The sequence below is a fragment of the Cibotium barometz genome, chromosome 39, assembly GCF_041138505.1.
Source record: "Cibotium barometz isolate CiBa-2024 chromosome 39, ASM4113850v1, whole genome shotgun sequence".
Taxonomy (NCBI): Eukaryota; Viridiplantae; Streptophyta; class Polypodiopsida; order Cyatheales; family Cibotiaceae; genus Cibotium; species Cibotium barometz.
Window position 1 is genome coordinate 48,235,591 of NC_141084.1, and position 23,173 is coordinate 48,258,763.

General features: G+C 47.4%; 1 protein-coding gene across 1 annotated transcript in view; it reads left to right on the forward strand.

Moving 5' to 3' along the window:
* The window catches only part of LOC147616181 (uncharacterized), a 72,569-nt gene that overhangs the window by 41,122 nt on the left and 8,274 nt on the right, over positions 1-23,173 (forward strand). The window contains exons 4-7 of the mRNA XM_086778823.1: positions 221-381; positions 534-636; positions 784-900; positions 999-1,169. Coding sequence (XP_086634949.1) covers positions 221-381; positions 534-636; positions 784-900; positions 999-1,169 — 552 coding nt within the window. The remainder of the gene's footprint in view (positions 1-220; positions 382-533; positions 637-783; positions 901-998; positions 1,170-23,173) is intronic.

Consider the following 23,173-nt stretch of genomic DNA (forward strand, 5'->3'; position numbering starts at 1 on the left):
ACTAACATCCTGCCCCACCCAACATGCCCATGAGCCAAATGGCCTGACCATGTGTCCACACTGCTTGTCCAACCCTGTTCAGCCTCCCTCTGCCCACCTGTTTCTGGTGTAAGGCATTACATGTTTTATGATGCCGATTAGGGCCAATATGATACTTAGGTTCATTTGTAAGCTCATGGAAGAAGTGATCATTTTTTGAAGACAGCTTTATTTTTTGCAGGTATTGCTTTTAAATTTTCGGAAAGAGATGATTCCTTTCATACCTTATAAGTGCGCAAGTCAAGTTGGTCATGCAGAAGAGTGCTCAGATGTATTGGTTTGCAACTCTATGGCTGTAATAGGACACAATGAAGATGCAAATGTGTCTGTAAAAGATCATGTGTAAATTACGGACCCTCTCCAAATGTTGTTTTTACTTGCACTAATGAATTGAATTCCTAGAAGTATGACAAACTTGTCTGATCCCTTACATTTCAAATTGTTTGGAAACAAGTTACATGATGATTGGTGTTGATGTTCTTTCCCATGAGCAGCTTTCTGGTGCATGCAACTCTTCCAAAAGGAGCATCGTTCACAGCGTTCACATATGCAGGGGAATTGCCAAGCTGTGCATTTGGGTTCAACACCTACGGTGTGGTATAGTCCCTTGACTTTTGGTCTTTTACATACATTCATACTATATTCATACATTCATACATGCGGAAATGTCTACATGCATACATGCATATAGAAGGTTAGGTGCAATGCTTGATCAATAGTGCTAACCTTCTTCTAAACTTGTAGGGGTTTACATTAAATGCAGTTCCTCTCAGTCCTCAGGAAGTGGTTGCTGGTGGTGTTGGGAGGAATTTCATTTCTCGCGATTTGCTAGAAGCAACCTGTCTCGATGATGCACTCCAGGTGCAAGCTGACATGACACTAAAGCTTCTATCAGCATGTATGCATGTGCAGCCTCATTTGCAAAACATTTCAACATCATTAGTTCTTCTGTATTGCAGTGTATCCAAGTGAAAGAGTTGTCCGTGGGGCACAGCTACAACATTTTTGATATCAATGTACGGAAAATTGCCAATGTGGAGACAGCTTCGAAGGGCAGGTCTTCAATAATGGAGATTGGAGTTGAGCCTTTCTTTCATGCAAACATGTACAGACACCTTAAAGTGCTCCAGGTAACAAAAGGAAACACAACTGGTCAGCCAATGTGGGCTTGATTGAAGTTTCTTGTGAGACAAAGTAAACCTGAATGAAAACAAGAGCGTATTTTAAGCTTCAAATTAGACCCCATAAAGTATTTAGGAATTGAAGTCCCTTCAAACCATTAGTGGCACAGCTGTATGGACAAGCATATTGTACTGGTTTGAGAACACCTGCAGAAGAGGAGAGGTATAGAGCTGGAAACTTAAAAAATACCTCTTTGATACATTGGTCTTACCTGTGTTTCCTGATGGGATGGAGGCTTGGGTGTGCAGCTTCTCCAAGTCAGCATGGAATGAGGTAGAAAAGATTCAAAAGCGCTTCATAACTAGTTTTCTTGGAGTGAGGGACACCATGCCATACTCCGTCCTCTGGCAGCTTTTGAGTGGAGCTTTCGGGAAAATGTCACATTATGTGTGCAAGCTCACTAAATTGCCTTGGGGGCGTCTTTCATTCCTTGCTTGGGGGGCAAGTTGCAAGAGACAGAAAACATGCAAGAGCGAAACTCTAGTACACCAAGAAGTGGGGTGCAGAAGTATTACTTTTAACAATTGTAGGAAAACCCATATTGGTAGAGCTAAGTGTGAACATGGGCTTATAAGAGGCACTTTTACCTTCTTTATTGAAGAGTGTTTTACTCCTCACCACGGAGTGTGAAAGGACACCATATGGACAGCATCTTATTATTATGCCTTGTGTACTTGTGGTTGTGTAAAACAAACCTTATCATTCTAATACATTCAGCATTGTGTTGCTCTGTTCAATCGTGCTATGTGCGAAGGCTTACCCGAGACTTGGAGTAGGTCCACCATCGTGCCTATCTTCAAGTCAGGGGACCCTATGCAGCCAGGGAATTATCGCACTATTATGATTGGTCACACACTAGCACGATTGTATGCATCCATTCTTGAGCAGCAGTTGAGTAGATGGGCAGAGAGAGTTGGCATTCGAGCAGAGAGACAGGCAGGGTTCAGGAGAGGTTTCTCTACTCTTGACCACATCTTGACTTTGCGGGCCATTATTGAGGAGGGCAGGTCGCATGGGCGACGGATTTATTGTAGCTTTGTGGACTTCCGCAAAGCATTTGATACAGTGCCCAGAGCCAGATTGATGAGGCGATTACAGGAGATGGGGGTACCCACAGAGCTCATATGGGGAATTATGGCTTTATACAGATCAGTTGCAGGACAGGTACGCACCCCAGAGGGGGTCTCTACTTTGGTTCACTCCACTATAGGAGTGAAGCAAGGTTGCCCGTTATCTCCTTCACTGTTTGGTATGTATGTGGATGAGGCTTCTGACTACATTGAGAGATTGGGGGACAGAGGAGCCCAGCTAGCAGGTACATGGATCCCACTATTGTTATATGCTGATGATATTGTGTTGATCTCTGACTCCCCTGAGGGTATGCAGCGTCATCTGGATGCTTTACATGAGTTTGCACATGATAGTGGATTGTCTGTCAACCTTGGCAAAACCAAGGTTATGGTGTTTAACACCACGCCACAGTGGGTTAGGCGATCAGCTTCCACATTTACATATGGGCAGGAGATTGTGGAGTATACAGATGCATATACATATCTTGGGGTAGTATTCAGTGGGCCAGTGTTTTCGATGAGGAGAGCAGCAGAGACTAGATTGACTAGAGCACATGCAGCCCTGGGTGGTTTGGAGAGGATGTGTTCGCAGGTTCAGTTTCAGGAACCTCGAACGAAACTCTGGCTTTTTGACACTCTAGTGACATCAGCTATGCTTTATGGAGTGCAGATATGGGGACCTTCAGTGGGCCATCACAGCGCAGGCGGGTGGAGAGGTATGGAGAGGCCTTTGGTATCTATGATTGCTAGGCTTATTAGAGCCAAGGCCGTGGTACCTCATGAGATTATTCGAGCAGAGCTGGCGGCTGCCCCTCTGGTGATTGAGGCTCTTACGAGATCAGTCTCCTACATACATGGCTTGTGGGATCTCCCCCGAGACAGATATGCACACCTCGCCCTGGAGTCCTCCCGACAGTTAGCTTTACAGGGAGACACGGCTTGTTGGTATGGACAGATGACATCTTGGTTCCAGGCACATGGTTTTAGCATGGACAGATTGCCTCCCTTCCAGTATTCTCTGGAGGCACCCTCTCTCACTCTTACACGGACAGAGATTACCAGACTCATCCGTCAGGATTTAGTTCAGCTGGACATTAGGAGGACATGGATTAGGCGACTGAGGAGCTGGGCACGAAGATGGCTTTCTACAGAGAGCATTTTCTTCAGCTCACAGCAGATGGTTTTGTGATCAAACCCAGTTACATGGATGTACACTTGTCTCATGCAGTACGATGTGCTATTGGTCAGATTCGCACATCCTCACACCAGCTTGAGATTGAGATTGGCCGATATAGAGGTATACTAGCTGAGGCCAGGATATGCCGAGTATGCCATGGGGAGCCAGAGACAGAGCTGCATTATATATGCCATTGTACTGCATACTATGAGATACGTGGTCGTTTCCACTGTTTATTCAGAGAGGGTTTTGGACCACTTTCCAGAGTCATGGGGTACCAGGACCAGAGGTGTTTGGGATTGTTCTTGCTTGAGCTGCGGAGACATAGAGATAGCCTGCTTAGGCGCACAGAGAGCCAGACTCAGAGGCACATTACAGACTTCTTTAGTCCAGCCATCACTGCGCCAGATGGACCACAGCAGCAGCAGGACATGGATACCGCCCACACTAGGGGTACACTGATTGATCGTGCGATTGAGCTTGGGTGGTCCAGACGCCCACGACTACGGAGGAGGGCATCCCAGCATAGACGGAGGTTGCAGCGGCAGATTCGGATTATTCTTGCGAGGCATGCGGGACACCCAGTCAGGGTGCTGACCACAGAGGATATTGAGGAGATCCGCCAGTGTCCGATGCGGCACATATTATGAGATGGAGGTACCTCCATAGTGTACCTTCCAGTTCCAGTTTCATTTTCTAGGTGCCAGTAGTATCATCTTTATTTTTCATTTTCTGGGTTTTTTTATCCAGACATTGTATCAGATCCACCATGATGTAACTTTTGGTCTCATAGGTCATTATGGCCTTTTGAAGACGTTAATATAACATTTCATTTCATTTCATTTCTCTCTCTCTCTCTCATAGGGAGAGGGAGCGATTGAGACGAGCTGGACTGCCCCCCTCCTTAGCGACACGGCCACCACCATTAACGACACATGCACGGTACTTTGAGGTAGTCGAGTGGTTTCATGCACATGGCATACAGATGGACCGTCTCCTCCCGTTTCAATATAGCTTGGATTCCCCATACCTTGATCTCTCACGTAAGGAGATCAACCGGATCATCCGGTTAGATCTCTACTTTGGCTACACATACACCAGACATGGGTGTCTCCGTCAGAGGTTGGTAAAAGTGTGAGTTCTACAGAGATCACTTCTTGAGACTCTCTGAGGATGGATTCTTTGAGATCCCGGGATACATACAGATACACATGTCACATGCCATGCGTATCACGATCGGCCAACTCAGGGTATCCTCCCACCGCCTCAAAGTTAAGACTGGCAGAGCTGAGGATATCCCACATGAGGAGAGGACATGCAAAGTATGCATCACAGGAGCAGTAGAGGATGAGGCCCATTATATGCTTAGTTGCCCGGCTTACTATGAGATACGAGGGAGATTCCATTGCCTCTTCCGAGAGGGATTCGGACCACTCACGCGAGTGATACAGTTTGAGGATCAGAGGTGCTTGGGCATGTACTTGATGGAGCTTAGACGACACAGGGATGTAGTGTTGAGGCAGCATGGTGAGAGACAACCTCGGCTCCGATAGGACACCTCACAGAGAGCCATCACAAATTTCTTTGTGGTACATACATCCACATCGGAATCCACTGCCTACAACAGTTCCTCTACTACGTCATCAAAGCCCACCACCCATACCCACTCTCCAGCTCGACGCCCCAGAGGAGTTCTTAGTGAGAGCTCGATCCATTTTGCGAGCTAGACGTCCCTGATCCATAGCATCAGGACCCTCCACCACACAGAGACAGATTCGTGAGGTTCTGCGCCGACATGTCACGCTCCTATCACAAAGGCCTGACATTCACTCCACCATCAGATCGGTTTTGGCCGAGGCGGGTATCGTCATTAGCTGATCACATCATATCCCACTCTACACAGGATCATCTGTTGATCACATGTACTGTCAGATGTTTTCATTTACTTTTTCTTTCAGTTTTCAACCGGAAAGAGAGAAAGAAAGAAAGAAAGTTATATTAACGTCTTCAAAAGACCCAAAGGGTCTATGAGACCAAAATGATGTGTACATAGTGTCCATGAAATCTTGTCAAATGGATGAAATAAGAAAAAGCAATTGTAAACTAAAACTGAAAACTGAAGTCTAAAATCTTAAACTCTGAGATTATACAAGATTAAAAATTAAGATGAGAAAAAAAAGAAAGATATATTAACCGACCCAATGGGCATATGTCCATGGCATATCTCATCATGGAACGGAAAATAAAATAGAAACAAAACAAATCTATCTCACTGGGGTGATACAAAATTGTCCATGGAATCTCATCATGGAATACCAGGGTCAGGAGTGATAAAGCTGCACAATGGGGAAGCAAAACATAGGAGAGAGGGAGACTCGCAAAGAGAGAGAGACACTAAACAATGAACATCATACTATGTAGCAAGAGGCTTTTACGATGGCAATACAAGCCATCAGATGGTGGTGAAGAGAACAAGTGCCTGTGAATGAATGAACTGAGTTACAAGTGAAGAGAAAAAGTGTTTATATAGGGAGAAGTGAAGCTGGCTGACAACATCAAAAAACCCCACGACTCTGAGAAAATACAAGGCACCAATAAAAGGTCCAAATCCCCACACACAGTGAGATGCACAAAATTCTAACAATGTTGATGATGGTGGGAGTGGGGATGGGTGGCGATTCTTTACCTTTCCCTTTCTTGGCGACCTCGATCCATTTCTCGGCCTCGTCCATCTTCTTTTGTGTCTTTGTGATCACCTCCACCCATGAAGATGTCTTCTCTTTATGTTGCTCCTCCTCCTCTCGAATGACCCTCATTTGTTCCTTGATGGTATTCAGCTCTTCAATCAAGGAGGGCTGAAATTCTCCATCCTCAAGCTTGCTTTTTGAAGTGGCTTCCAACTCCTTTTTGAGGGCTGAGATTTCAGCCGCTTGACTTTTAGCATGCAGTTTGGCCTCCACTAGTTCCTCCTTTAAGGCTGAAATCTCAGCCTCTTGCTTGGAAGATCTCTCTTCGAGCTCCTGGATTTTGTCAAATCCCTTCTCGAGTTTGGAGAGGCGGTTTATGATTGCGGTAACAGAAGAGTCGACCATCTTCTTGTTTTCTTTGATAATTGTGCCGAGCTTGTCCTCTACCTTCACGAGCTCCTCTTTAAACCCGGTCTTGGCCATGACTTTTTGCAGAACTTCCCACAGCCAATGGACTGAAAATTAATCCATGACAGCAGCACGAAACAGCAGCAACAGGGAGGGGGGGGGTCAAGTCATGCAGGGGAAAGGGAAAGAGAGGAGATTCAGCAGAGAGAGAGAGTTATGTTGCTGCCTTGGGGGCCTGACTAAGGGTGGGTGGCGAGAGAGGGTGGCGTAGGCAGATAGCGGGAGGGGTGGACGCAGGCAGGTAGCGGGAGGGGTGGGCGCAGGCGGAACAGCGGAGAGAGAGAAAGAGGGGGGGGGCGCAGGCGGAACAGCGGAGAGAGAGAGAGAGGGGGGCGCAGGCAGGTAGCGGGAGGGGTGGGCGCAGGCGGAACAGCGAAGAGCAGCGAAGAGAGAGAAAGAGGGGGGCGCAGGCGGAACAGCGAAGAGCAGCGAAGAGAGAGAGAGAGGGGGGCGCAGGCGAAGAGCAGCGAAGAGAGAGAGAGAGAGAGAGAGAGAGAGAGAGAGAGTAGAGTGTGGAGAAAAGGCGTAGAGCTAAACCTGGTACACATTATCTAGATTGTGATCTGAGTGTAATAGCTGTGTGGAGAGAGAGAGAGAGAGAGTGATGTAACGGCTGCTGCTGTTGAGAGGTGGCGGGGAGAGAGAGAGAGAGAGAGAGAGAGAGAGAGAGAGAGAGAGAGAGAGAGTGTTGGGCAGTTTCATCTCCGCCATGGGATCTACGGACTTGAGAAGACAACACACCGCCTTTCGTTATCAGTGGAGCTGCTTGCAACAAGAGGTATTACTGTAAATACAGCAGGTACACTAGGGTTTCTAGCAAGTACTGCAGGTTCAGTAGGGTTTCCAGCAGGTGCTGCAGTACAGTAGGGGTTCTTCGAGGTACAGTAGTTTCCGCAAGTACTGCAGGTACAGAAGAGTTTCCAGCTGCCGGTACTGTAGGTACAGTAGGGTTTCTAGCAGGTGACTTGCAGGTACAGTAGGGTTTCAGCAGGTGGTACAGAAGAGTTTCCAGCCAGTACTGCAGGTACAGTAGGGTTTCAGCAGGTACTGCAGGTACAGAAGAGTTTCCAGCCAGCATTGCAGCAGGTGCTGAATTTGGGTTTGAGAGAACGAGTTTTCTTTGCTTTTGTACATGGATTTGGATGACCCGGCTGCTGCTGTTGGCGACATGGCTGCCAATAGCCTTAACATGGATCTTATTGAGGAGATGATCGAGAAGGATGTGGGTTATGCTTCAGATGCCTCAGAGCAACAAAAACGTCAAAGGCTTGATGTTGATGCAAGCTATACTCCGGTGAATGTTGGAGAGAATGCAGAGGAAAGTTCTCAGGCACCTTCGCCGGAGTTTGCACGTTTGCTGCAGATCACTGGTGAGCTTCTGCAAGAATATGTGAAGGCAAATAGCGTGCAAATGGCTGCAGTAGATAATAGTGGTGTGGCTGATGTATGCATGGAGACTCCTTTGTTGCTACAACAGCTAGCAGATTTTCATGATCGTGCTGCTATCTTTTTCTTTACTGGGCGTATTCCATTGTTGCCTTGTCTTAGAGCATGGCTGGGCCGCTTGGTGTCGCCTGAGGCACTTGAGGAGATTTACGATGGCCCGAGAGGCTTTTATGAAATACTTTTTCGCACTTCGGAAGCCCGTAGGGGAGTCTTGGAGCAGGTGCTACTTTTTTTGGATGGGCAGTTGGTTCATGTGGTTCCGTGGAAGCCTATGGCAGAGTACCAAGATATGTTGCGCCAGGCTTGCCCAGTTTGGGTTGAAGTGAAACGATTCCCACCAATGTTTTGGCGTGTTTTACCAAGTCTCACGCGAGGTATCGGTGATGTCTTGGTGGTGCCTCGAATGACATCTAGAAACCGAAATCGTCTATGCATGTTGTGGAATACTGGGAGACCTAGGCCGACACATTTGCGTGTCAATATGGCTGGGCTGCAACCTTTAATGTATGAATTGAGGTGGGATATATTTGCTGGCCACTGTTTCAAATGTGGTGAGATGGGCCACTTTGTCTCCGAATGTCCTAAGAAAGAACAAGTTGCTGCTACAAAGGATATCCTTGATGGGCAGTTGCCCGTGGAAGATGAGCATGATGCTCCTTCACATGATGCCCAACACATGGATGTACATGTGGATGTTCAGAATGAGGTTGAGCAGCCATGGGTGGAAGTACGTGGTAAAAAAACACGATTTGTTGCCCCGCGGGGGGATTTCTCAGATGCTGTTTGGCGGGGGCCTTTGCGTACTCATCAGGGGCCCTTACATACATATGCTCGTCGCCCTTTTGGTTCAGGTGCTCGGCAACAGACCAAGATTGAGAGGCCGGGAGGCCAACTTTCTCAGGGTACAGGGCCTCTTGGGGTGGATAGAGTAGAACGCTATCCTATTAGAAATCGCCTAACAAAAGAAGCACAACAACAATTGCCTCTTGTGTTTGGTTCGAAGGGTGAGGTCATCTCGCCATGGGATGGTCATTACCCTTTGGCACGTGCTCGGGAACTCCAAGGGCAGTCTGAGATCACAAATACCATGTCTAAAAATGCAATGCTTCAAAAGGTTCGTGATTTGGCAGATTGTCCTGGGCCTAGTACACGGCCTTGTTGATTCCTTTTCTGGGAAGGCTTATGAAAATTGTACAATGGAATGTAAAGGGTATTTCTTCGCGCCAAAAGCAGTTCAGGCTTTGGCGTACAACTTTTTGTCATGGTTGGGATGTTTTGTGTGCAGTTGAACATAAGCAGCATAAGTTGGCTGGCAAAGCCTATGTATATAAGGGATTTCATGTTTTCTACAGCGGACATCCTGCTTCGCATTCAGGTGTTATGTTTGCTGTTCGTTCGCAGTTTCAGCCTTCTCTTGTGATTCAAGATGTTCATGGAAGATTTCTAGTGATACAGATTGTTTGGGATGATACGCCTTTATGGTTGTTAGGGGTGTATGCTCCAAATAATGCTCGTGCTCGCCGTTTGCTGTGGAATGACTTGTGTGCTCTTTCAATCTCTCATCCTGGCTTTGTGATGGGGGACTTTAATATGTGTGTCTCCAGGGAGCAAGCCACGTCGCCTCATTCTGTAATGGATGGCCCGGAGAGAAAGGCGTGGGAAGCTTTTGCAGCAAGGTCGCTAAAACAAGACATGTGGTCTTGGTTGCATTCAGATGAAAGGGGTTACACTTATGCCTCACAACAGTTTCGGGGCACTTATGCTAGATTGGATAGGATGTATATTTTAAATCAAGATCTCTTTTTTCCAGAGGTTCTTACTATGATGGTTGATCAGCATCAGGTTTTGTCAGATCATTGGCCGCTTGTGTTTGAAATGGTCTATCATCCTGTGGATGCATATAAAGGCTTATTGGGACGCTTGCCTTTGCGCTTAAATCACACTTTTTTGGAGCATGAAGTTTTTGATGTTTATATGCGTCAGTTGATACGACATTTTTCCACAAGAGTGTCCATGGCTGATTATCATGCTTGGCCAGTGTTCCTTACCAACACTCGGAAATTAGCACGGCATTATGGTCTTGCTAATGCCTCTATACAAAAACAGCATGTGGCCCTCCTTGAGTCGCTTTTAAAGGGCTTGCAGGCGTTCATGTTTACTGACTCTATGGATGCTGAAGTTGCGGATGCCATAGAATGGCTGAAAAAGGAGCTATCTAGGGTGCAGGAAGCACAATATGTTCGCTTTAAACTACTTGCACGTCTTGATGCTTTGCGGGATGCTAACTGTCAATCTCATCGCTTCTATGATAAGTTGCATCAAAAACATATGCGTGAGAATATTGTTAGGCTGATGGATGCCAAAGGCAACCTTCTTACTCAACCTTCTGAAGTTATTCAGCATTGCATCAGGTTTTATGAAGATTTGCTTGCCCCTCGAGAGGATGTCTCACCAGCTGTCCTGGCTGCAAGGGAGTCATTGTTTGCTGAAGTACGATATCAAGTTGACCCTGATGTGGCGGTTCAGCTTGATGCTCCTGTCATCAAGGGGAAGTGGAAGCTGTTCTCTCCAAACTTCCCATGGGAAAGAGCCCTGGTTGGGATGGTTTGACAAATGAGTTTTTCCGAAAATATGCTGATCAGCTTGCAGAGCCTTTGACGCTTATTTGTCAAAGGGTTTGGGATGAGGGATATATGCCTGCCGATTGGAAGTTGGGCATACTTCGTTTGTTGCCCAACGTCCCATCGCCTACTTCTTTGGCTCAATGGCGCCCGATCTCACTTATGGGTATTATGTATAAAATCTTCACAAAGATTTTTGCCAATCGCTTGCAGAAGGTGCTTCCTACTCTTGTTCATCTATATCAATATGGATTTGTGCATGGCAGGAATATTTTGCATAATATTCTTAATGTTCAAATTGGAGTGGATTATGCCAAGGCAAAGAAGCAAGAGATTGTGATGGTGCAGCTGGATCTTGAAAAAGCTTTTGATCATGTCAGCTGGTCTTTCCTTTCTCAGTTAATGACAGCCATGGGCTTTGGTCCCAAAATGGCTAATTTGGTGCATTTACTTGGCTCTGGCTCTATCACGCGGATTATGCTTAATGGAGGACTTTCGGATGGTATTTCTCTCACCCGTTCTCTCCGGCAGGGCTGTCCTCTTAGCCCTCTTTTCTTTGCCATTGCCACTCATCCTATGTTATCTCGCCTAGATGCTATGGCATCGCATGGTGAAGTGGTTGGTTTGCATCTCCCTCATGGCAAGCAATTGGTTGCTCAAGCCCTTGCGGATGATACTTTTATGTTTCTCAGGGCCGAAAAAGCCAATATAGATCGAGCAATGGAAGCTTGGAATAATTTTGCATTGGCTTCTGGGCTGAAAATAAATTCATCGAAATCAGCCCTCATTGTATGCACGGAATTTGATCTTGAGGCATTAGGGTGGCAAGGCCGTGTGGTGCATACAGGAGACATTGTTCGTCATCTTGGATATCCGGTGGGTGTGGATGTGGACCCCCAAGCGCTTCTTGCTTGGATTTCAGCTCGGATCTCAGATAAATTTGTGTATTGGAAAGCTCAAGGGTGGCCTATGCATGTGAGGGTTAAGGTAGCTCAGGTTATTATGCTTAGCATGATTTCCTATTTTATACCTTTGCTACCTTGGACGCACAAATCTCTCATCCGTTTGGTTGCTCCCATTCGGTTTATGCTGTGGAAGAGGCAAGGAAATATTATGGGTCAAACATGGATAGCTTGGAATCACATTACGACGCCCAAAAGAATGGGTGGGGCTGCTTTACTGGATGTCCACTTGCATATGGTGGCGCGTAGGTGGGCGCTTTTTCAGGATATGTGTTTGCAAGAGCAGCCTTGGGTTTTCATGGCTCGTGACTTGATTGAGTTGGAGGGATTGTCACATGGGCGGACACGTGTGCAGGCTTCATGGTGGGACATTGTGAATGCGGCTCATCCTGTCCGTATTCGCTCATCACACATTTTATCGCATATTCTCCTTTCTTGGCATGAAGTTCTAATGTTGGCTCGGTGGGATCCTGGTCATGAAAGACTACTTTTGAACTCTTTGCAGTTCGAAACATTTGTGGAGTCGCGTGTCATTGTTTGGCCAGACAGAGATGCTTCACGCATACGACTCAACCGCATGGTCAGGCTAGGCTTGGTTAGAATCCGAGATGCTGTGATACCTGGTCGTGACAGGCCATATTCATTTCGTCGTATTCGGCAGCACTTTAGGGTTCCTCGGACATTTCAGCCACTATGGGTTGACATCATGCATGCAGTTGAGCCTTTTACTCCATTGCCTCGGCCATCTGCAGATCAGCCTTGGCTTGATTGGGCACTATGTAAATCTGGTGACTTGATATCACTCTCAGCTAACCAGGTCTATCATAAGCTTGTATCAGAGAAAGATTGGGTTTCAACCAAGGCCAATAAGGTGTGGGGATTGCACAAGTCTAAATCATGGTGGCAGAAAACTCTTATGCGTGGTTGGCAGTCTAAACTCCCTTACCAAGGTAAGGTTTTCATTTGGAGGATGTTGGTGGGAGGGTTACCTACACGGGATCAGCTGAGCCGTCGTAAAATTACACTGGCCTCTTGCTTCTTCTGCACGACATGCACTGAAACAGTTATGCATCTGTTCATGAGTTGTCCAGTGGCCCGTCAGATTTGGTCTTTTGTCTCTCGCGTTTGGGAGGCAATAGAGAGGTCTACTGTTTCGGCTTATCAGTGGATATTTGGGATTTGTCCTCAAGTCATTACTTCAGACAGCCACCTTGTGATATTCCATTTCCTTAGATGGACAGGACTTTGGCATATTTGGACTACACGGAATGGGTTCATTTTTGATTCCTTGTCTGGAATACATGGGCACATTCTACGTATCCGCGGTTTGCTGCTTTGGCAGTTTTCTTCTCTTCTCTCAGCTCAGCTACTGGATGCAGATGTTATTTCCTTATGGTCTACGGCGGCTCGGCTGGCTCATCTTTGATGCTTTCATCTAGGATGCTTATTTGGCTAGGAGGCTTTCTTATTAGTGTACAGGTTTGCATGGTGATGATCCTTTAGAGGATCTTTTGTGGGGGTTTTGTTTCGGGCCATAGCCATGTGGCTGATGTACATTTTACATATAATATAAAACACCATTTCACGAAAAAAAAAAGAGAGAGAGAGAGAGAGAGAAGCGTATAACTCTGCTATATACACAAGAAAATCCCAGATACAATGATGTGTAGTGTGGGGGGGCAAGAGGCCATTTTATATGGTCCCAGATGACCAGTCGGCCTGGTAAAAAGCAACTGACAACCACCAGATAAGTCCAGCAAAACACCTGTCGGCCAGCATCAGTCAGTCGGCCAGCATATAGTGGGGGCAGCAGAGTCCAGTCAGCCAGCATCTGGAATAGCCGACATGCACAGGACAGCCTCGCACACCAAGGAAAAATAGGGAAAAATATGGAGAGAGGGGAAAAATGAGAAAACACCTAAATTGGGCGGGCACACCCACAACGGAGGCCCTGGTGTAAATATACAGATAGGAGATGACTGCTAACACCCCCTCTCAGCTCCTGGATGTGGAACCAACCCTAGGGAACTGGAGTGCCGCCGGAGCATAGTCTGAGATAGAGACTTCATGAAGAGGTCCACCGCACTGTTCTCCGTCGAACAGAACTCTAGCAAGATGTCATCAGCAACAATCTTTTCACGAACAAAATGCCTCTTGATGATCGTGGGTTCCACTAGTGGAAACCTAATCCCGCGAAGTAACCTCTGCAACCTCACCACCTCGCAAGTAGCACCACAAGCAGCCCGGTACTCCACCTTTGTCGATGACAAGGCAATAGTTGGGTGCCTCTCACTGCTCCATGAAACCGCTCCTGAGCCGAGGGAAAAACTGTAGCCTGATGTGGATCTCCTCTGTGTAAAAGAGTCCAAGATCCTTCGCATGCTGCAGAAACCACAAGATACGCAATCCTGCCTCCCAAAGAGTCCTCTGCAAACATGAGCTCAATAGCCTCATCAAGAAGCTCTCGTCCAATCTGGTATGCATCAACCAAGACAATGAACCATTCTGCTTCCAAGTCAAGGAGGCATCATACTGCTCACACGTCTAAATCCGGAACCACAAAGCCTGGAGAATGTGCAACATCCACCTCCTCTTGCAAGTAATCAACTACCACCTGCCTGGCCTTCCAATAGGTCCCCGTGGAAAGAGCTTCCTCAACTACAAGAGTTTCTCTGTCCCGAATGCTATGAGACATCAGAGCATAGGTTACCTGTAAAGTTTCCTCTGAATGACGAACACAAGAACTACCAACATCTGTACTGGAAAGTTCCTGCCAATTGCTGCCAGCATCTGGCAAGCCATCCACCATCTGGTCCGGGAAAGCCTGCACCTGTAGGCGTATCCACACTTAAGTGGCCATTACGAGACTGCCACTCTTCACAAAACTGAGGACCTGGGAGAGAGAGTGCTGAAAGTTTGTAAACTCCATTCTCCACTCCGCCTTCCCAAACTACTTGGCCTGTTGCTTTGTCCTGGAGAGCAACAAAATGCTCATCAAACTCCACCCGAATGCGAGCCTTGCAAACCTGATGCACTGACAACAGATGAAAACCAAGTGATGGAACATACAACACTTGGGAGGAATGGCTCCCCCCTTTGCCATCGGGAACTATCTCTAACCTGCCCTCACTATGAACTGGGATAGTGGATGTATCCCCAATAAGGATGCGACCAGAATACTTGCAGAGATCCTGTAAAGCCATGCGAGGAGGAGTCATGTGCTTGGAAGCACCACTGTCTAGAATACACTCCCGAGTATCCATAGCGGAGTCCTCCAACCTCCTCCCTACACGAAGAAAATGAAAATACACAGCGGAAATGATAACCAAACTTGGGTCCACAAGAGCAAGTAGAGTGCAGAAAATAGACAGCATAAGAAACACTGAGAGATAGGCGTGTAAACTCTTCTCTATACACAAGATCCCAGACCAAACTGAATTGAGAAAATGGTGAGGAACATGGGGCCTATTTATATGTCCCCTGGATGCAGTCGGCCAGCGCTTGAGGGCTCTCCACGACTGCATAAAGCAAGTCAGCTAGTAGAAAATATCTCCACGACTGTACAAAACAGGTCGGCCAGCATCAAAACCTCCACGATTGCATCATAGGCAGTCAGCCAGCCACCAGGAGCACATGAGGTGCAGTCGGGCGGCACCAGGGGCTCTTCCGAAGAGAGGGTAACTCCCCTTCCTCTAACTCCGGCTGTGGAATCCCAACAACAATGAAATCAGCAAGGTCGTAAGACTCCAAAATAGATTCCATCATTACCTTCCATATGCCGTAGTTGTTCCCGTCCAACTGACGGTCCACTGGGAACGTGGGGAGTGTCGGGATCTTCACGTGCTTCTCAGCCATTTCAAGTAAATCTGCCATTGCGGGGGTGTAATTGAAAAGGGAGGGTGGGTGGGAAAAAATGAAGAACTAAACTTGCAAGTGGCTGTCCAGCAACAAGGCCCGCCTTTAGCTTGCTTCTCCTCTTTCCGTACGGCCCAAAACAATCCTCCAATCAGCAACACAAACAGCCCCCCTCTTGCTCACACAGTTCCCAAGATCTTCCAAGAGCCTAGAGCTTTGATACCATGTCAGAATATGCAGCGGAGATGAAGACAAGATCTGAAAACACTAGAGCAAGTGCACAACAGGAAAACGCAGAGAAGAGAGAGAGAGAGAGAGAAAATGAAATGAAATGTCTTCAAAAGGCCATAATGACCTATGAGACCAAAAGTTACATCATGGTGGATCTGATACAATGTTTGGATAAAAAAAAAAAAACCCAGAAAATGAAAAATAAAGATGATACTACAGGCACCTAGAAAATGAAACTGGAAATGGAAGGTAAACAGAAACCCTTATAGGGTGTGAATATAGTGAGGGGGGGGGGTACGCTATGGAGGTGAGTGGAATATAGTGAGGGGATACAATATCATGTGGGACGGAGGGGTACACTATGGAGGTGCCTCCATCTCATAATATGTGCCGCATCGGATGCTGGCGGATCTCCTCAATATCCTCCATGGTGAGTACTCTGACTGGACGTCTCCCATGCCGTGCTAGTATGGTCCTGATCCTCTGTTGTAGTCTCCGCCGGTGTCGAGATGGGCCTCTCATCTTGGGGCGCCTGGACCGCCCCAGCTCTATAGCCCGATCAATCAGTGTACCTCTGGTGCGGCTGTACTCTGGGGCTAGCTGCAATGCCTGCTGACCTGACTGCTCAATCTCTGGTCGAAAGAAGTCTGTAATCTGCCTCTGTAGGTGTCTCTCCCTCTCTGATCCCCTCCCTCTCAGGAGACCCTCTCTATGTCTACGCAGCTCCAGCAAGTACAATCCAAGGCATCTCTGATCCTGGTATCTCATGACTCTAGAAAGTGGTCCAAAGCCCTCTCTGAACAGGAGAGAGAGAGAGAGAGAGAGAGAGAGAGAGAGAGAGAGAGAGAGAGAGAGAGAGAGAGAGAGAGAAGCGTATAACTCTGCTATATACACAAGAAAATCCCGGATACAATGATGTGTAGTGTGGGGTGCAAGAGGCCATTTTATATGGTCCCAGATGACCAGTCGGCCTGCTGAAAAGCAGTTGACAGCCACCAGATAAGTCCACGACCTGCTCTCCTCTCCAGTTGGCAGCAAAACACCTGCCGGCCAGCATCAGTCAGTCGGCCAGCATACTGGGGACAACCTGGGGGGCAGCAGAGTCTAGTCAGCCAGCATCTGGAATAGCCGACATGCACAGGACAGCCTCCCACACCAAGGAAAAATAGGGAAAAATATGGAGAGTGGGGAAAAATGAGAAAACACCTGAAAGGAATTTATTTCAGCAACAATCCACGGGCTTTGCCAAGCCAGGACCAATACACAAATGAATACAATATCAAACAAAAGTGTCTATGTCAAGATCGGGCCGAGTCGATGTCGAGGCACAAGATAACTAATGCTAAGCTCACCACGAGGATGACCCACAAGAGACTTACACCAGGTTAGTACCAATATCCAATGTCGGAACCAAGTATGATACTCACAAATTCCCACAAGAGCTTTGTACTCAATAGGAGCCTTATAAAAATCAAGCACCCAAGGTAGTCATTTTGATAGAGGAGCCTGGAGGCTGCACCCAAAACAACTCAGGTTTCTTCTTTGCAAAAGTGTCTCAACCGATGACGTTGGCGACTGATCTGTTGAGTGGCACAGGCTGTGCTGTAGTGGCGGCGCAGCTGCTGTACAGAGCAGAAGCAACAAAACAGGTGGCATAGGCGCTGTAGGGCAAAGGCGGGTGCTGCAGCAAGCAGAGATATGCGAGGCAGCACTATGCTCTTCAGGGAGGTGCTAGTTGCAGCCAAGTGAAGGGAGCTAAAGAAGCTCAGCTGAAACAGTTAGGGTTTCATGTGGGAGACACACACAGAGAAGAAGGGAGAGAGAGAGAGAGAAAGAAAGAAAGAAAGATAGATTTTATTAACGTCTTCCAAAAGACCGAACTCGGCCTATGAGACAAATCGGAGTACCTGTATGGAGTATCCTCTGTCATCCCAACAAAATGAAAAAATACTGAATAAAAAAGCTGAATCTGGGTGTGGAGGGGATGGAGCTCTACTACTAGGAGAATGCAAAGCTATATGCATGGAGTATACAATCATGATATGCAACCTAGCTAGCTCCATCCTGTACCATACTGGGGGTATAAAATGGTATACATCAGTGAAGGGGGTGTCCACAGCTCCCTGAAGAACATGCCTGGGTGTGCTCTGAAGCGAGCCAGTCGCTCCGCACCCTCTCTGTGAAACTGAGCTCTGATCTCTGTCATCTCTCTCTGGTATAGGCGTGGTGTCCGAAAGCCAGGTGTCCTCTGTCTCCTGCGGGCTCTAAGTGTCTCTGCTCTCTGGAGAGTAATTCCCTGCCATGTAGGGGCTGGGAGGGGAATGGATCTCTGAAAAAATGTAGTAATCTGTGTCTGTCGCCCCCCCTCTGGAGCTGTCTGAGCCTGTAATAACGTCTCTCTGTGGCGCTGTATGTCTAGAATGTATCTCCCCAGTATGCGCTGGTTTGCTGCCTCAAAGATCTGGCGTAGGGAATGTGGCTCTCTGAATAAAATGGGATATCTCTCTGATGGCTGTATATGCTTTGCATCTGCATACATAATGCTCCTCACTCTCCACCTCCTCTCTGCACAATCTGCATACCCTCTCCTCTCGGGGGATTCGTGCTGCTCTGCCAGTCTCAATCTCCAATCGGTGTGATGAAACTCTAAGCTGACCAATAGCCACTCGGGAGCCGTGTGGTAAAAAGCCCTCCATGTATCTAGGCCTCTCTATAAATCCATCATCAGTGATACTCATGAAGTGATCTCTGTAGTATAGCATCTTCGGTGGAAGAGGCTGTGTAGGCGATATCCATGTCTCTCGTGTATAGAGCTGCCATAGATCCTGTCTCAATACTCTATTCCTCTCACTATGAGAGAGACGGATATGTGGTGCATCCCTGTCATACTGGAATGGTGGTAGATGATCCATGTCTAGGCCATGCTGTGAGAACCAATGTGTGACCTGTGCATACCATGATCCTCTGTCTTCTGCCTCAGCCAACTGTCTAGATGCCTCAAAAGCTCTGTATGATAATCTGTCCTGTGGCATCTCTCTGAATCTGTCTAGCAGGCATATAGTCTGAAATATAGCCTACCATCATAGGAGGCGCAGCAAACTCTGCTCGGATAATGTCATGAGGTACTGACGGTTTGCTGTGTATCATGCGTGCCATCATGAGAGCTTGTGGTCTCTCTATCTGTGTCCACCAATGGGTAGCAAGGCCTGGCGCCCATACTGCTGCTCCATACATCAATGCCGGTGTGACTAATGTGTCAAATAGCCACCCCTTCGTCCGGGGCTCCTGAAAATGCGCCTGGTGGCACTGTCTCTCTAGCATAGCCAATGCTGCATATCCCCGTGTCAATCTAGCTCTGGCTGCTGAACCCATGGTGAAGCGTGTGGCTGCTGTAGAGAAGGTAACCCCTAGGTACACGTATGATGTCACCACCTCCACCTGGCATCCTGCGAGAGTGAATGTCAGCTGACTCCTGCCTTGTCTCGATGTATGAAAGACCATAACCTTGGTTTTCCCAAGGTTCACAGTAAGACCCCTCTGTGTGCAGAAATCATGGAGTGCATGTAGATGTTGCTGTAGACCACCTGGAGACTCAGACACTAATACAATATCATCAGCATAGAGCATAATATGTACTGAGGTACCTGCTAAATCAACTCCATCTCCGCCTCCCCGTGTAATGAAGTCGGCCACCTCATCAATGTATAACCCAAATAGCGTGGGGGGAAGTGGGCATCCTTGCTTCACACCAATGGTGCTAGCAATAGTCTCGGACATACCTCCTGGACATCTGACTCGCCCAAAAACCTGCTCATATAATGCATAGATGCCCCATGTCATATCTGCTGGTATGCCAAGAGACTGTAGGCGCTGAAAGAGCGTCTCTCGTGGTACTGTGTCAAATGCCTTGCGGAAATCCACAAAGCAGCAATAGAGCTTTCTCTTCCTCACTCTGGCCTGATCAATCATACATCTCAAAGTGAATACATGGTCAGTGGTAGAGAAAGCTCTCCTGAAGCCTGCCTGCCCCGATGAGCGTAAACCTGCTCGCTCAGCATATAAGCTAAGCTCTTGCTCCAGCACTGCACCATAGAGTCTGGCCAGCATGTGGCCAACCATAACCGTCCTGTAGTTGCTCGGATCGAGCATATCCCCTGTTTTTGTGAATCGGCACAATGGTGTGCATCGTCCACCCCGCAAGCAAACCCTCCGCTAGTGCCCTGTTAAACATGCGTGCAAGAAAAGGAGCTAAAGAATCTAATGCATATATGAGATGCTCACCCTGCAGGCCCATATGGTCGGCGGCCCGTCCATGCTGTAGGCGGCAGATAGCTTCCTGTACCATCGAGTGGGTAAAGAAGCTAGCTGTGGTAGGTCGAGGCTCCGGTTGAGGTATAGGTGGCTGTTGTGGGGCATGGTATAGACCCTCTGCATATGTGTGCCATGTCTGTGGGTTTGCAATAGGTGTCGGGGCCCGGGGCTCTCTGAAGTGCCGCCATGAGGCAGGGCTATCTCTACTCATGAAGAAATGAAAGATCTCTAGCTCCTGTATCTCTGCGAAGGCCCACCTTTTGCGGCGAGTAAGTCTCCTCATCTCTCTCCTCGACTCTTGCCCTGTGTTGGCTCCCAAGGCTCTCTGTATGCGGAGCCGTGATGTCCCTTCTTGCCACAATAATGGCATTCCAAGTCCTTTTTGGAGCGGGACTTGCTCCTTCCCCGTTCTTGGCTTTTACCCCTTTGTTGGGATCTCCCACGTGCATTCATTGCATTGGACTTTCCAACAGAGTTGTTCTTCCTGTTCATCTCCTCTTGAAGGAGAGCACCCTCCATATCTGCATATGACAGCATAGCATTTGAATTGCTAGTGGCTGTCCTGAATGTGTCCCAACTCTCTGGCAAAGTGCATAAGAGAAAGGTGGCTTTGAAGTGATCGTCCATTGCCAACTTTTGATTAATGACCTGGTTGACAACACCATTAAACTCATTTAGATGGGCTATCATAGACGCCCCTTCCTTCATTTGAAGACCTATGAGTTTCTTCAACCAATACACTTTGCTTGAGGCACTTTGCTGGGCATACAAGTCCTGCAGTCTTTGCCACATTCCCCAAGCTGTCTTCTCTTCACGTATGCTGAAAAGTAAAGAGTCTGACACAGACAACATGATGGTGGATCTTGCGAGCTCATCCATATCTTCCCATTCTTCAGCAGTAAGAGAAGCGGGCATTACACCCCTTTCTTTGATGGGCTTGTGCTCCTTCTTCTGGAGCAACACATTATAGCACTGAGTTTCACATATGGAGGCAAAGGAGTACTCTGATACCAGTTGAAGGGAGCTGCCGACTTTGACTGTCCTTCATGCACACCTGCGGGCGCAGCGCACTTGTGTCACCCGCACACCTTGTGCCACCTCAGCTCGAGCAGCCGAATGTTAGCACTCAGGTGTCGCAGTGCTTTGCACTCCAAGCTGCTTTTGCGTGCTGCACATCCGACTGCATGTTGCCCTACGCTATCTGCTCAGCAAGTCCAGCTATATGGCATCGCAATCGTCTTCTTCCTCTTCTTTTTCTCTAGCTCTGCATATCTCTGCGGTGCCATGCTTAGCCAACTACTGGTGCCCATTTCCAAGCAAACCATGGAAGAAAACCTCAGCAATTTCAGCCCCAAAAGACAACGATAGACCCGTGGGCAGCAGAGTTGCAGGAATCAAAAGCTTTGCTCAAGAGTCGACAAGCTAGCTTGGTTGCTGCGCTGAGTCATGGAGGGAATTATGAGGAATAGCGACGGATACTGCTGAGATAAAAACCCAAAAAAATGTAACCCTAAAACCAAAGCTCTGATACCAGTTGAAGGGAGCTAAAGAAGCTCAGCTGAAACAGTTAGGGTTTCATGTGGGAGACACACATGGAGAGAGAGAGAGAGAGAGAGAGAGAGAGAGAGAGACATGTGGGGATAAGTCAACTCACAAAGTATGAGTGTGTGACTCCCCTATCACACATGTATATTTGCTCTAGTGCACATAGTGCACTTAGTACATTAAAAGTACTAAGTGTACTATGTACACTTAGTACATTAAAAGTACTAAGTGTACTATGTACTATAAAACTTATGGGCTTGTACACACTATAAGGGTGGGCATAATGCCTTTACCCCAACACCAAGGCGGGGGGGCTGGTTACACAGCAGCGTTGCTGCAATGCAGGTGGCGGCGCACAAATTAGAGGCGGTGGCTGGAGATGGAAGCGGCGCTGTTGGGGTGGCGCAACCAGGTGAACAGTGTGCTGCAAGGGTGGCGCAACTAGGCAAAACAGAGGTGGAGCAGGGCGCTTCTGGGCAAAGGTGCACAGAACAGTGGCAGTGGCTGAGTACACAGAGCAGAGGCGCAGGGTGGGGTGCCGACTGAGGAGGGCGCTGCTGGGCGGAGTGCCGGTGGTAGCTTCCCAAGGTGGCGGCGGTGTATGGCTGTAGGAGCAGCACACAAAAAATGATAATGATGATGTTCTTGCTTTTCCCAAGGGAGATCTCCAAACGTACTTCTTCTATGAACCTCCAAGAGGGTGCATGCTTCTTTATATACTTGAAGGGGTGCGTGCTTTTGCTTTTACCACTTGGCTTTTGTTTTATTTTCTTGCTTTTGCTTTGCCTCCTTGCTTTTGTTTTAATAATAGCCAAAGTTCTTGATTTATGCTTTTAGAATCTTTAGGGCCTTGCTTTTTGGCCCTGGAGCAGCTTTTTGCAAAAGTGGCTTTTAGCTTTTTGATTCACTTCGATGCGCTCTTTCCAACGGTGCCCTCAGCTTGTTGGTCAACAAAATTTGACTTTTGCTTTTTCTTGCTTTTTGGCCAAGGCGGGTGCTTTTTCCAATTTCAACTTTAGGAACCGTGTTTCCATGAGTCCATCATGCTGTCCATGTGTCCGGGCATGAGTTCTATCATGTGAAAAGAGCATGGAGGACCAAATAGTTACATTCCCTCCCTCTTACATCACAATTGTCCTCAACTATGGCATGCAAATGAGTGGTACTAGCCCCATTTGGTGCTCTTGTGCATCTGGTCTTTCCTCATATATGTGGTGTCTTCTGTTCATTTGGCAACATCTTTATGCCTTTCTTTGACTGATGTGCTTGTTCTTGATGGTACATATTCTTCATAGCCTGTAACAGGGTTAGATATAATAAATGCATACTCACCTTCTGCAAAAACTAGACACAAGCTAGTCAACAAACAAGTATTCATCATTTGCGTCTATTGGGTATTCTAGGTACTGGCCAGGTAGTCTGGAGTCGAGTGGACTATCACATGCCATAAATCCAAGCATTGTCCATACATCAAAAACAACACACAAAGTCAAAGAAATTCAGACATACATTAGCATACAATGCACAAGTAATGATCCTCCTATTCATGGATTGTCTTGTCTGGTTTCATTGAAATCGT